General features: G+C 45.5%; 2 protein-coding genes across 2 annotated transcripts; one reads left to right on the top strand and one right to left on the bottom strand.

The window, feature by feature from the left end:
* The first annotated feature begins 276 nt into the window (after positions 1-276).
* LOC123088247 (LIMR family protein Os06g0128200) lies at positions 277-5,284 on the top strand. Its single transcript, XM_044510443.1, has 14 exons — positions 277-946; positions 1,032-1,117; positions 2,272-2,396; positions 2,503-2,613; positions 2,817-2,915; positions 3,062-3,184; positions 3,333-3,395; positions 3,475-3,539; positions 3,628-3,737; positions 3,828-3,942; positions 4,024-4,089; positions 4,469-4,579; positions 4,712-4,778; positions 4,854-5,284. Exons 1-14 carry the CDS (start codon positions 597-599, stop codon positions 4,899-4,901), a joined length of 1,539 nt encoding a protein of 512 aa, XP_044366378.1. The 5' UTR covers positions 277-596; the 3' UTR covers positions 4,902-5,284.
* A 5,646-nt stretch (positions 5,285-10,930) lies between these two features.
* On the bottom strand, positions 10,931-12,825 carry LOC123083235 (GDSL esterase/lipase At3g09930-like). The gene is made up of 5 exons (XM_044505322.1): positions 12,665-12,825; positions 12,233-12,469; positions 11,854-12,143; positions 11,486-11,762; positions 10,931-11,386 (listed from the first exon to the last, which is right to left on the bottom strand). Exons 1-5 carry the CDS (start codon positions 12,717-12,719, stop codon positions 11,142-11,144), a joined length of 1,104 nt encoding a protein of 367 aa, XP_044361257.1. The 5' UTR covers positions 12,720-12,825; the 3' UTR covers positions 10,931-11,141.
* Positions 12,826-15,386: the final 2,561 nt, after the last annotated feature.

Below are 15,386 nucleotides of genomic sequence, written 5' to 3' on the forward strand. Positions count from 1 at the left end.
CTTGACCAGCAGGTCCCGCCTCCTTCCTCGCCGGCGTCGCCGCCACTAATCGGCGAGTTGGAGTTGCTTTGACAATGGCTGAGAGATCAAAGACCGACCGAACAAACAAACAGCGACCCTTCCTCCGTGGACCGGACGCGTCGCCGTCCCCATCGTCCCGTCCCCCGAAGCAAACGGACGGGCCAAATCCACGCCGTGTTTTTTTCGAAATCCAACGTCCGCCCCCAGCACAGCACACGCACAGCTAGCCCAACACCGAAACCAAACCACCCGAGCCGGCCGCCAGCCTAGCCCACCCCACCACGCCACGCCACTCCGCCAACCCCCCCCCCCCCCCCCCCCCCTCTCCCTTTCCCCACTCCCCCATCGTCGCCGTCGTCAACCCCACCACCGCCAAATCCCTCCCCCCCCCCGCGGCGCCCCCCCGAATCCCCCCCGCAGATCCGCCCCGCCGCCGGCCGGCACCGCGGCAGCGCTCCCCGCCCGCCCGCCCAAACCCTAGCCCCCCTCCCACCCCACCCCCCCGCGCGGAGATCTGACTGACTGACAGACATACGCGGGCGAGGCGGCGGAGCCGGAGCCGGGGCCCCGACGAGATGGGGGACTTCAACGTGGCGCTGGTGATCGTGGCGGCGGTGGTCAGCGTCCTCGTCCTGCTCGTCAGCGTCTACCTGCTCGTCAACTACCAGCACCCCGACGACGCCAACCAGGCCTGGTTCCCCAAGCTCGTCGTCGTGCTCGGCATCACCGTCGCCGTCCTCTCCATCCTCATGCTCCCCGCCGACGTCGCCAACCGCCAGGCCTGCAGGCGGGCCGTCTACAGCGGCGCCTGCGCCCTCACCCTCCCCATGAAGACGCTCTGGCTCGTCGTCTACATCGCCGACGCCGTCCTCGTCTTCCTCGTCATCCCCTTCGCCATGTTCTACTACGAGGGCGACCAGGACAAGTAATTTTCGATTCCTCTTCTTCCTTCCTTCCTTCCTTCCGCGCTCGGCTTGCTTCGCTGACTGGATAGATCCGCCTGCGTCCAGGTCCGTCGGGAAGAGGCTCAAGAGCGCCCTCATCTGGGTCGTCGCCTCCGCCGTCGTCTGCGGCCTCGTCCTCGGCATCCTATACGGTGCGGATCGCCCTTGACTTTTGTCTGCCTGAACCCATTTGTTTTGCTCTGCTCTGCTCACCCTTAATCTTCTTCGAGAGAGTTTGAACGATTTGAGCTTCAAATGTGGCCCTGCTCACCTGAATCTCGAGGTGTTGCTCTTGTAAATTGGAGGAGCCTCGAGCTTCAAAGCTTTCACGTTTTTCATCCATGAGCAGTCAATGCTGTATAGCCAGATCTGAAATTGCTACTGTTTTCATTAGTCGATTCATCCTTCCTCTGCGTATCTAGTGGTGCCCGTTCTTAGACCTCTGAATTGTCTACTCTCACCACTTGTTTTGCTGTCCTAGGTTGCAGCTTATACATCTGGACTGGTTAATCCTACCTGTGTTTGTCTATTGCCCATTGTACCTCTGAATTGTGTTTTTCACAGCTTGTTTTGTTGTACGGCGTGCTTTACTTTCACTGTTTACATTCACCTGACTAGATATGTTGTCCATGCCCATTGACTCTGATTGTGTTTTTCACAGTTTTTTGGTCCTAGTTCACCTGTTCTTTCACCGTATTAGCCTTGTATGTCACTGACCTATGCATCTGTTTTTTCACCTACATTTTTGTTTTTCACCGTGTACATTCTTTGTTTCAATTGGTAGTTTTACATTTGTTCACTGTTTAGTTATATCACCGTAGGAAACATAGAGAACTACACATCATTTTGTCCATGTCATTTTCGCAATGGTGGGCAGTGTCCATGTTTCTTCATCACATCACATAGAACTTACTTCATGTTACTACTGGCCAGGCTTCATTCCTGGTTCATCCTTGCTGTGTGTATCTATCTTTTACCCATTTAGACTCCTGAATTTTCTACTGCACCCACTTGTTTTCTTGTCCTAGGTCGCAGCTTATACGTTTGGACCTCTTAGTTTCAACCACCTAGGGAACGTAGACAACAGCATTTCATTTTGTCCTGCTCATTTGGCACATCTCCATGTTTCTTGGTCACATCACATAGACCCTTCATGCTTGTACCTGCATGGGATGAATTGTACCTCCATTGATGTGAACTTCTTACAATGCGTGATGTTTCACTTTATACCTCTCGTGATGTTAACTTCTTACTAATCCGTGATGTCTTGACTTTACCTGACTGCACTTCCACTTTGTTCCTTCAGCACTTATTGGTAAAGTGGACTTCACTGTCAGGCACCTCTCTTCATCTGTCCAGGCATTTCCAAACCCAAACCAGTTCAGTGCATTCACAAGTGGCCAACCTTGCATCGCCCCATTGACCCGCCAGGTTAACCCGCTGATGGAATTATGCTTTCCTGTGTTTCACTTCATCCAGCTCATCATTTCATATTTTTCATCTGGCGACTGACTTGTTTTATGGTTTCTTTCTTCAGTGTTCAGCTAATACTGCACCTCCTAACTCCCAAACAACTTGGACAATGCGCGCTACATTCCCCGAATACGTGGTTGCCCTTGCTACCATTGTTGGATCTGTGCTCTTCACAGTGAGTTTTACTTCAATGTTTACAATTAGGTTGATCACTGTTTTTTGTAGAGCTAGCATCTGATAGGTTAGTTTGTACTTTTGTTTGTTTCTTGGACAAAGCTGTACTTTTCTCCAATTGTTTAACTGCTGCATGCAATCATGCTGGCCTCTTTCTGTACAGTTCTGGCTTGGCATATGTTAACAACTCTGTTTATTTTATAGATATTTGGTGGTGTTGGCATTGCTTGCCTTCCATTGAGTCTTATATTCTCGTTTGTCCGGCGTCCAAAGGCTGTCATCACACGCTCACAGTATATAAAGGTGTGTATACTGTATAGTCTCATATGCTTTATTTTAGTTCTGAAGACTGTTTGCCTCAACTGATTACAGAGAAAGTTTCTGTTTCATGTAATTATTGTTTGATTTAGATATCGATCTGACCTTGAGGTTGAAAATGTTTCCTTCAGGAAGCTACTGAATTAGGTAAGAAGGCCAAGGAATTGAAGAAGGCAGCGGAAGCCCTTCACCAAGAAGAGAGAAGTGGGAACAAAGGCAGAAAATGGCGCAAAAACGTGAAGGCTGTCGAGAAGGTATGCTTGCCCTTCAAATGGATGATATGCTTTGAAGCTTTAGTTGTATTCGTATGAACCATTCTCTTTAATATATTGTACATCTTTCTGTGATGTTCTGTTATGCTATTAACTAATATCATGTTTAACTTCCCATCGTAATCATTAGGAGTTGTTACTTTTGGAAAATGACATGAATGCTCTAGAAGAGATGTACCCTCAAGGAGAGAAGGTAACTACTCGTGAATTCTTATATTCATTGTTTTTTATGGTTGTCACTTACTCTTGTCTTGACATCCATTATGGTGCAGGCAGAGGCTACCTGGGCTTTTACAGTGCTTGCTTACATTGGGAAACTCATATTCGGCATTGTTGGGTAAGTGTAAATATGTATCTGAACTGTACATTCATTCAGTCTAACGTATTTGCAGTTTGGTTCGTCTGACAATGATTTATGTTCTTAGGTTAATTGTATCGATTGCTTGGGTTGCACATATTATCATATACTTGTTGGTTGATCCTCCTCTATCTTCTTTCCTGAATGAGATCTTCATAAAGCTGGACAGTGTTTGGGGTACATTTCTGATCCTTGATATTGTTCTGAACTCATCCAGTTATCCTCTTTATGAGAATAAACCGGTTAATCATTTGTTTTTTGTACCAGGTCTGCTTGGGACTGCTGCTTTTGCATTCTTCTGCTTCTATCTCCTCATCGCAGTGATTGCTGGGGAAATGATGCTTGGCCTGAAATTAGTTTTCATCACCATTCACCCAATGAAGTAGTTGACTGTTCCATGACACTATTTTCTTTGTGGTGTCCTTTTTTTTACATTTACTAACAACCATTTAACTTGTTTCAGATGGGGAGGAACTTTGATGAACTCTTTCCTGTTTAATGTTGGACTGATCCTACTTTGTTCCATCAGGTATGCTGCCGATGTCTTCTGTTAGAAGTCCATGTCTTCCTCTAACTTCCAATGAAATGTTTGAAGGCTGTAACTTTACAAGAATTAAAAAAGGTAGTGGAGATATGTGGCAGATCTAAAGAAGTCGTTTTCAGAAAGCATCAGGACAGTAGTTTCTGTTATCAGTCAGTAATAATGAATACTTGGAAGTGCACATCCCTGAAGCATTGATTTAGCATGGGTATATAACTTGGGCCTGGGTCCAAATCTTCTGCTATTGCTGTACCACAGTTACGGTCACTGCTGTGTTGTGGGTGAATAATGGCCTCTGTATGAACGCAAACCACTCGTTCTTTAAGAAGCCCTCTCTATTGAATTTCCATGCTTGTGTTTTATGCAGTGTGATTCAGTTCTGCGCCACAGCTTTTGCGTACTACGCACAAGCAACTGCAGCTCAGGAGATCTTTGGCCACACGCTGCAGTCTCTTCGTGGAATTAAGTATCTCTACAAGTAAGTCTTGAGCCAGCATGCAGTCAGTAGAACTATCAACCTGGTTGCTTGAATAGTTGAATCTATATTGCTGTAGACACCATAATCCCAGAGTTTTGTATTCATACTGCTATTGAACATCTGAATATGCAGGTACAATGTTTTCCAGTACGGCTTTGTTGCCCTTGCCATACTCACCCTCTTCTACTATGCACTTTTTGTAAGTCCTTTTTTGAATTACTCAGCAAATTCTGTAAAAGTTGAGCTTATTTTAATCACCATAATCTTTGTCCAGGGATGGCGAAAGAGGAAACCGACAGGAAGATTCCAGCTCTCAAGTTAATTTTCGGTTTGCTCTGTAAGCAAAGCCTGACAAATTCAACATCATATTTGTTCCTGAGTGATAGTTTGGTTAGCGATGTATATGATCTTCAAACCGCTTTCTGGAAGAGCTGGGGAGTTTTCATGGTTGTAAATTAGCGGCGGCGAAAATCTTGGAAGATGGAAACACCCACGGACACGGATGTTAAAGTAGAAGAACCTAGTTTCCTTTGTAACGTACACATTCCCCGTCTTGGTTCTTTTCTGTATTATTGTTTTATGATCATCGATCGGCTGATGTTATTATTGAAGTTTGATTGGTCTGCGAGAGAGATGTTCTGTGTGCCCCTTTGTTGTTCCTTTGCAGTTATGAGTTAAATTAGTCCAGTTCTTTTCTTTTGTATATATCATTCTGTGATTACCATGCAAACTTGTACTCCCTCCGTCCCAAAATAAGTGTTTTAACTCTAGTACAACTTTGTACCAAAATAAGTGTCTCCAACTTTGTACTAAAGTTAAGACACTTATTTTGGAACGGAGGGAGTAGATTGTACGTATCAGGGATGGCTTGTCTTGATCGTCTATTGTTGTCTATCTGTCTTTCTGGAAATTGCACTTTGCTTTTCTTTTAAAACTTTACATCTCTGCTGTTTGCGTGTCTGATCACTATTTACCTTGATTTCTGTATTGACAAGTGCTGATACGGCAAGACAACTTGCAAAACAAAGAGTAGATAAACTTGCAAAGGCTGCTGGGCAGGGTTTGGTAATCACAAACGCATTTGGGAATTGTAATTACACAGAATTATTGATTCATAATCTGTAAAAGCAAAATGGAGCAAGCGCAAGCTTTACCATGTGAAATGTGAGTGAGCACAAAAGTTGTATCTTCATACTAACTGCTTTGAGCAAAAAAAAAAAGTATGGCTTCATTCATCCAACACACTTTGAGCACCAAAAACGCTCTCATATTAACGCTCTTATATTATGGGACGGAGGGAGTATGTCTTTGCTAGTGACGTGAGAGTTTAGAAGAAACATATAGAGGTAGAGCGAACAATAATGAATAGTCAAAACTTTAGTCAACTTAGCAGCTCAGAAGGTGTGATGCTGCTGAATGGTGTCTAGCTCATGAGGAGTTAACTAGCATAACCATAATAATGGAATAAATGCATGAAGGAATTCATCATACGTTGTTGATGCGGGCATTAAGCTCAAATGGATCGGTATCTGGTTTTCCTAAGTCAAAGTATTATGCAAATAAACTCTGTAAATCAGCAGAGGTACTAGTTAGACTATCTGAATGTGAAGAACAATCACTTCCCTCGGTTCATTTCTCGTATGTACCATACTGTGATTACAATATAAACTTCTCGTATGTTTCATACCGTCTTGATCATCTATATTTGCATGCCTTCCTAGAATTGCAGTTCGCGTCTAAACTGTAAACTATGATTATATGCTGATCATGCACCAGACTTGCAGAGTTAACAGAGATTGCATTGTTCTCAATGGGGCAAAAAGTCTGTCAGAGAATCAGGTTCATGATGTTTGGCCTGCAGCAACACACTTTCCTATCAAATTTTCATGGTTTCTTAGCAGGCACATACGCGCCGCCGCTCCGGACTTTGTCCACAATTTATTCCAGTTTCTTCTAAAATCTCAACTCATCGGCAAGAGAACACATGAAATGTTTAGTAATGATTCTATAGTCATAACCCGATGACCAATGGAAGCAACATAGAAAAGGTGCATACGGTTTAGAGATATATAAAGACAGAGTGGGGAATGCTTAAAACTTCGGTCAAATTAGCGTGTGATAAGTGTGATGCTGTCGAATGGCATGTAGTTCATAATGAGTAACAGTGTGTTAGTAAAAGATATAAAGTTTCAAAAGAAAACAGAGGGCTGGCACCCCAAGGATCTGGATGTAATTTCTTTGATTGATTTGGGTATGTTGTATCATTGGACTTCCCTAATGTAGTTCTAGGGTCCTTTACGCAAAAAAAGAATAGCTAGCAGATCCTCAAACCAACTAATCTAGTAATCTCTCAAAAATTAGTGTTTCACCTTCAAAAGTTCTCTTCTCTAGCTTACTTTTCTCTAGAAGAGTGCAAACTAAATAAAAATGGGGTGATTGTTCCCCTCCCCCACTTCGATGTTGATGTAGTGTTAATGTAGTGAGTAGTGGATTGTTTAATTGTATTATGTATGATGTTAATGTTGTACCGTTGATCTGTTTGTGCAATGAGCTAGTTTAAATTTGTGTTTGAAATGAGTGTGTGCATAGAGTTATGCCATTGGAGTCCAAAGATATGTAAGTTTTGTTTGTTCATTTTTCTTGCTTGCTTCATTTCTTGCATTATGTTGTCCTGTGATGTCTGCTTGCGAGATGGGATTGTCCGCATGTTGTACCAAGAATTTGGGATGAGGCCATTAACTTTGTCCCATTGTTTGTTGGAGTTGAATGGGAAACCCAAGTAGGAAACCCTCTTTCAAGATCTCAAGAACTCAACTAAGAAGAACAAGAACAATGATGAGAGAAGGTCCCACCAATCTATTGGATTCAATGATGATGATGACCAAGGTGGAGGGGTGGCAAGAGTTGAGACCAAAACAAAGAGTAGTAGACACTTGAGGGGGAAGAATTCGGAGAGAAACATTGTTGATCACATAGTTCTTCATTTTCTTTAGTAATTTCATAGTCCATTGTTTTTTCATCATCGAGAGAAGATCAATTATTTTCATTTATTTATTTTTATTAATTTTCAGCCATTTGGCTCTCTTTCATCGTTCATTACTTTTGTTACTCAGTCTATAAACTTGCCTTCTCACTATTTTGTGCATTATAATTCTTCATTTATATGTCGTCATTCTCTCTCCCGCAAGGCGATTAGACATTTTTTGCCTCCCGTCGGCGCTGCCACGGATCGACATCGTCTTCTCTGGCCTTAGGGCCATGGAGGCGTGGTGGATCCCGGTACTTGTCGACGGGAGAGCACCTACATTGCTTTTAGGTGTTCTTTTGTGTTCATTTAGGGTTCGTGTCCTGTTTAGGAAAATGAATCGGCAGCGGCTCTCTGAAGTTGGAATATGGTTGTCCCTGCCTAGCGTTCATTCTGGAGGTGCGTCTAGCGTCTTCGGAGGGTGTGTGGAGATGTGTCTCAGATGGATCTCATGTGATTCGATCGGCAGTTGTGTTTCATGGATCCACTTGGATCCAGTCTTAGTTCGTCTGTGCTCGTGTGTCTTCAGTTTGGAACCTTTTGGTTTACGCTTCTTTTCATCGAAGGAGGTCGCTGTTCTGGTGCGTTGGTCCTATTGGCCTTAGCACGACGACTTCCCGGATGTCTACTACAACAAGGTTTGCCCAGCTCCAGTGAGGAAGATGCGATTACGGCAGCGCGCCTTCGACTCGCTCTTGTGCTTGTAGTCGTTGGTAGGTGGTCTACAGACCTGGATGTAATTTTTAGTTCTAGTGTTCTTTGTACTGCCTTGACAGATGATGAATAGATCGGAAGTTGTTCTCGCAAAAAATGTCTTCATTATGTATCCTGCAGTTGTCATGTTTCATTCTTATTTCATTCTCCCATCCATCAATATTGTGGTAGCTTTTCCTCATTGTTATTATTTCACTCATATCATTGCCCTTTATTCAGTGTATTGTTTGCTATGCCTATTCGTATCTATGTTCCGGTTAGACTACTACAGTAGAGGCTTTATTTTTTGTATAAGCTATTCTTCGGTCTGCCTGATATATACCAAAATGTTGGTGGAATTATGGTCTTTGGGTACCTATTTAATATTTTCGGTGTTCATTTTTTGATGTTCTGCCGTAATCTAGGATTGTTCATATTTCCTAGATAACATCGTGATAATTTGCCAGTATTAGTGTTAAGCCAGTGAAAATTCGGTCTAGATAGTTTAGTCATGATCTTTCAGTTAGTTTATTTTTGTAGCTATCTACAAGTGTTTGGGTTTTTTCATTTATTTAGATAACCTTACAAGGTGGGTGCCTCTAGTCCAGTTCTGATTGTCAAGATAACTCAACAAGGTGTTGCCAAATGTCGCGTCGCTTGTGGTATGTGGGTATTTCTCATGAATGTGTTCTTGTCAAGAGTGTGTTTATTTTCTTCTTTCTAAAACCATGCGTGATATAGCTTTTTCCTAGTTTTCTCTTGGCAGTCCTTCCGGTTACACACAGTGCAAATGTTAATCTAGTACACGAGGCTGGTGCCTTAGTTGTTTACACAAAAGGACTAGGTCTTAGCACATACCAGTCCAACCGTGCATGGTTTGTCTACTAGACCGGGAAAAGTATATATCAAAACAAGCCTTGTCTCCGCTTCATATAAAGCGCTCAGCATGTCCATACAACAAGTTCAATTGATAGAAAAGTAAAAGTAAGTTATTTGGGGCAACAACACAGACATGCCATGAAACAAATAAGTAGAAAATGGCACCAAGCAGCTGGTAGAGTGGCTATGTGGTAGGGCAAGACAGCGCAATGCTCGCGTCCATCATGCTGCCAAGCCGGTCCTGATCACACGTCCTAGAGAGCGATTGTCCTTGCTGGAAAAGGCCAGAAATTTGAATACAACATCAGTGGCCTGCTGTAAGAAAACCAGCTCAATAACCATCTTATTGTGCATCGTCCAAATGGTCAGTTCATTGCTGCGAATACTAACTAGAAGAGGCGTCTCTCTTCCTCCCGGTATAGTTGGCCCGAGTTGAGAAACCCAGCCAGGCTAAGGCCTCCAAATTAAGCCCCACCACCTCAAAGAAAATGGGCAGCATGGAAATTGAGAAAGTTATGTGTCCTAGTCCCCGGGACACCACAAAAGAGGCATAAACCATCCCCAGGCACATTCCACTTGATGACCTCCATCCCAGATGGAAGATGATCCCGCAGAAGCTGCCACACAAAGATCTTGGTCTCCAGAGGTAAGGGCGATGTCCACAAAGGTCCAATGGGAAAAAGAGACCAGCCCCCCTTTTGTTCACCACCTAACTAAAATCCGCATTGAGCGGAATAAGTTGGTAAGTTTTGTGAATTTATTTTCTTTTTATCTTATTTACATTCTCTGCTAGTTTTTTTTGTTTGCTTTTTATGTAGTTAGTTTCAGTTTATCAGTGTCTAGGTATCCATGCTACCATCTAAGTGCATGTGTGGTCGGACGATTTTACTGCTGTTGTCTTTGTTTTTGTTGTTCTCTTTGCTTTTCCAAAGACTACATCCACTCATATTGTGAGTCCATTCATCAGTTAATTTTGTTTTGAGTGTTCTAAATCCATGCTCGGTCTTCTCTAATTCTGCTCAAGGTACTAACCTAATTATCTTTATTCTTTCAGTGTCAGTGTGAAACACTAACCAAGTTATCTTCATTTTTTTCAGTTTTATGATTATTTTTCACTCTTTCATCCTTAAGTTTGTCTCGCAAGCTACAACTTAAGATACTAAACATATTATCTGCACTCCTTAACCTTAGCTTTCAGTTCAATTTTATCCAAACTGTGAAAGCATTACAACGTGATCCTTCTCAAAATTTATGTGTGGACTTGTAACCTAGTCTCCCCACTTTTCTCTTCCTCCTGTATAAGATAGAGATTGAAGTTGGATCGCTTTTGGGACTTCTCCCTCCTTGCCTTGTCCTCCCGCTCCTCTACACAGTTGCCTTTCGTTGCGTCCTGTGTTATGCTATTCATTCCACAGTTGGACATAAAAATTGTCAGACCAAATAAAATTCAGATATAAGAAAATATGATACAATCATCTCGGCGAGTGCACTATGAAATCAGGCCCCAAGCAAACACACGAACAAGTGGCACTGCATTCCATTGTGATTGGGACGGCCATCAGTGACCTACCGCACGGGTCGTTGGAGGAGAGTAGCGTAAGGGTGTTGCGGTCGCTGCCGATCTCCCTTGCGTGCACCATCTGCAGTCTTTGAGACATAGAACTATATAATTTCTGGGACCACGCGCGGTTCTAGCATGATGCATCATATGCAAGCGTACTGATTAGAGTAATCATAAGCACGCACGCTATATCTCACTCAAATAAACGACCGAATTTTTAATCTCAACAAATAGGGTTAAAACAACAAGCAAATTAGCACCCGTTCATGTTTAATCTATAATACTAAAACTCCATCAAAACACAAGTAGAAAAAACTCACAACCTTCTTACTAAACTCGCATGCTATTTATAAAAGCTAACCTAAAAGATATCGCGCCAACTAGCTAGCCATCATGCTGATGCATTATGCAATGTAGTCCTCATCAAGAAACTCCGTCAAAGGCTGTTGCAGCGCCTTCATTACAGCCTCCCACCCAGCATGTGTAGGGTGTGTCTGGTCCCAGTAGAACGTCTTGTCGGGATTTTCGCATAGGTCGTAGAGGCGCTTCCCTGAATGGCTACGCTCTCCACAGAACCCTCCCTCACCGGTACTCTCGCAGCATGGGGTCAGCTTGCCATCGAAATCCTTGGACTGATCCGATCCTCCATCTGCATGCACAAAATATATATGCATGGTTACATAATCGAATCCATACATAAGGAACACGATTTGGCTTACAACATCAATGCGCATATATGTGTAGTTACCAGGGGCGTGATTGACGATGTCAGTGAAAGCGGTGTAGAGGTCCAGAATGTGAACGTTGTCCCTTACATCGATCATTTGCTTTAGATACTTGTTGTGCACGGACGCGCCATAATTGCCGAGAAGGTCGCATGTGGTGTAGTTGTTCGAACTAGTGTGCAAAGGTGTGCAACCAATGGGATGCAAATTGTTTACTAGCACCTTTCTCACACCAAGCATCTGCAGTTGCGCCACATTATCTAGGATCTCAGTCGCCACGTTTCCGATGTAAGTATCGAGCTGCATGCAGGAGAAGTAAATTAGTAAGGTGGAGATCAGTATAATTAATTGACTTTAATTTGTATGTGCGAGTATGCTAGGTACTACTTACATCATCGAAGCTTGTGTAGAAGCCGGTCTCAATGTCGGAGTCGCTCATGTAGTCATTGCCGGAGATGGCGATGAGCGCGACGGAGTGGTGAAGCTGATGTGTTGAGATGACCCCGTCGTTGACAAGCCTCTTGAAAGTTTGAACCTGTGCGGCAAGGGTCGGCACCTTCTTGGTCTTCACCTTGAAGACACCAGCGCCCCCAAAAGCAAAGGTCATGCCAGATGAGTCACAAGATTGATCTGATGTGAGCTCGTACGCTGGAGGGGCTTCATTGAGGCCCAACATCCTTGCTGCAAGGACAAGGCAGTAGATAGAAACGATTATTTTGGATGCATGCACCTTGATGTATATACTTGAATAACATATGAGTACATCGTACCGATAAAATCTGATTGCATCCTGTAGTTGGAGAAGCGCCCGGCCAAAACAGGAGACGTAGCATAATGAGTGTTGAGATAGGAGCCGTATGGGTAGCTCCATTGACGTGATGTCTTTTCACCAATGTTGTTCGGAACATTGCCGTTGTCGACAAAGTCGTCCCCGAAGACAAACATGCTTGACCATTGGTTCTTGGGCCGCCGTGAGGAAGGTGTGACTCGGGCCTCCACACGAGCAGCTGCAACATAGATCGATCATGTCAGTACGTCCTGCGTGCATGCTGCTGGAAGGAACATGAAGAACCGGGCAAGATAGAACTTGAAGTGATCGCTAGCAACAGATATGATGTACTAAAAGGAAGACATGGCGGCACGCTAGCAACAAACATCCAAAAGGAAGACATGGCAGCAAGTAGTATGTAATCCGTGCATACCAGCAAAGACGACGACGAGGAGGAGAAGACACGCAACAGCCCGAGGAAGCTTCATGGCCGTGAAGCCTGCGGGGGCAGCCGTCCGGCGCCCGGCGAGGAAGGAGATGATGGGAAGGGAGGGAGATGGGGATGGGGATGGGGTCGTGGCGTGGGCGTAGGGCTATATTTATAGGAGGAAGTATGCACGTGTACCTTTCCTGCTCCTGTTAACTTCGATTCAAACTTCTTACCTCGGACGATCAACTTGGAGGGATCATGTCTTTCACCGACCTAATCTCGTTGACGTTCCATGCATCCTCACGATTCTCTTAACCTCCTCACGTACTCATCCCGGTCTTCTTTTATCTGCCCATAACGAAATTTCTGCCCATTGTTCCTTCTAGATGGTCGCCCCATTCTCCAACCAACACGACACCACAGGAGTGGCCCCCGTCATTGTTCTTGGATGGTCCCAATTCATCGAGAATCTAAATCCCCTTAAGCAGGGCGGCGCCCTCCACCGTCAACTGTTGGAGCTGACTCTCTCCAACTCCCTTCTTCTCTCACGGCTGTTTCACACAACCCACACACACACACGAGATAATGGAGAAGACGATATTTGGTGAGCTGCCGTATCACACAGCCAAGCCCTTTTCTTCTATCTATTCTCTTGACTGCTAAACAAATATGCTCTGTTTAAGTACACAAACGCACGCACTAACCAGCCGCTACTCTCGGCAACAGACTCCCACTAACCCATGCATGCACTAACGCACTACCCATGACTATCTTACTCCTGGAATCTCTCCAGCGGCCACACGACTCGGCCATGCAACTGAATACTTATGCATGCTAACAAACTAATGATGACTCAGCCAGATCAGCCGGCTCAACTTGGCCATGCAGCTCGTCACGCTTCACCTGCTCACTGCTCGCCGCTTCACACGACGTTGCCGCGTCACACGGCACTACCGCACCGCATCACACGGTCGGATGGCATCTCGCTGCAGCAATGACTTTGCCGGAACAGTCCTAAGCTAGACTACATGCAAGACTGAAACAAACATGGAGATACAAAATATCAAGATTAAAGCTAACATCAACTGCTCGCTAAATTGATAGCGCAGCGATGTCGGATAAGTAGTTCTTGTTGGGGCTGATCGGAGCAGCTCCTTCTTCCTCTTGCAGCTCACAAGGGACACACAGAAACACAAGTATTTTGGTGGCCGCTGCTCTTGAGTAAATAGGCAATTTTTAGATTAATTTAATCCTAGAAATAATCATGAACATGGTATTGACAGAATTAACGACCTGCTGATTACGATCTAAATAAGCACATACTACACAAACAGTAGGTTAGTACGGCTAACACAGAATAAACATGAGAGGGATAAGCGAGTTATAGCCTCCGATCGGCCAGGCAGAGGCCGCGGGAGCGGCGGTGGCTGCATCGGCGTCCTCGACAGCCTTCTTCTCGGCCGCGAGCTTCTCAGTGGCAAGACGAGCGGCTCGGTTGACTAAGACATGGTGATGACGAAGACGTAGCTGAAGCAGTGGATCAGTGGCGAGCAGTCCCGTAGTCGCTTCCCAAAAGGGCAGTGATCTGCGAGGGCGCACCGGCCCAACGTTCCGGCCGGTCGCGCGCGGGCCGTCAGATCAAATCGCGGAGACCGTCAGATCTAGGTAAAAAAACGATTCGCCCAGCTCCCTTCTTCCTCTCGCAGAAACGTTGTCTCCTCCCCCCGAGCGCCGCCGAGACCACGCCATACCGCGCGAGAAAACGGCCGAGCTTGAAGCACCACCGCGGCGTTCCCTCGTCGCCGGTGGGCGCCCTCGCCAGCCTTCTGCGTTTGCCCAAGAACAGCGGTCGCCATGGATGCAGCTCCGCCGCCCGCGCTCGTCGGAGATCCGCGCTCGCCATGGATGTAGCTCCTCTGGCCGCGCTCGCCATGGATGCAGCTCCGCTGGCCGCGCTCGCCATGGATGGATCCCGCCTGCACACGCCATGGATGCAGCTCCGCCTCGCTGACGATTGACTGGTTCCAGCAAATATAATTGGCCGTTGTAGCATTTTTCGTTGTTGGTCGTAGCAAAATGGAGACATGGTTGCAACAAAAAAAATGGGTTGTAGCGAACATTTGCATTCTAAAAAAATAAACGGATGTAACAAAGCCCGTTGCGGGACGTAGCAAATACCTATGACAGTTGTAACAAAAAAGCCGTCGTCGTCGTCGCGGGTCGCAGCTCGGCCATGATGGATGTAGCAAAACATTATGCCGGTTGTAGCAAAAAACGATGCTAGTTGTAGCAAAATCCTGCTACGGTTGCAGCAAAACATCGTTGTCGTCGTTGCGAGGTCCGAGCTCCGCCTGATGGATGTAGCAAAAAGCTTCGCCGGTAGTAGCAAAATTCAACTATGGTACCATTGAAGCTTTCTATGTCTATGGTTGAAGCTTTTTTGAATGGCCGTTGAAGCTTTTTTAGGTGACGGTTGCAACACTTCTATACGCGGGTGGATCCGGGCATGGCGGGCAGGCAGTTATGGCGGGCGGCGAGCGGCCTGGCCGCCGGCGATGGAGCTTGTGGTGGCCCAGTCGCTGCTCGGGAGGAGGAGGAGGGGAGGGGATGCGCGCCCTTGAAGGCTGTAGGTTGGGGATGGATCTGGCCATCGCAGCAGGCAGCCATGACGGCCAGCGAGGGAGCGCCTGGCCGCCGGCGATGGAGTTCGTGGAGGCCCAGTCGC

This window comes from Triticum aestivum, chromosome 4A (assembly GCF_018294505.1).
Source record: "Triticum aestivum cultivar Chinese Spring chromosome 4A, IWGSC CS RefSeq v2.1, whole genome shotgun sequence".
In the NCBI taxonomy this organism is placed as follows: domain Eukaryota; kingdom Viridiplantae; phylum Streptophyta; class Magnoliopsida; order Poales; family Poaceae; genus Triticum; species Triticum aestivum.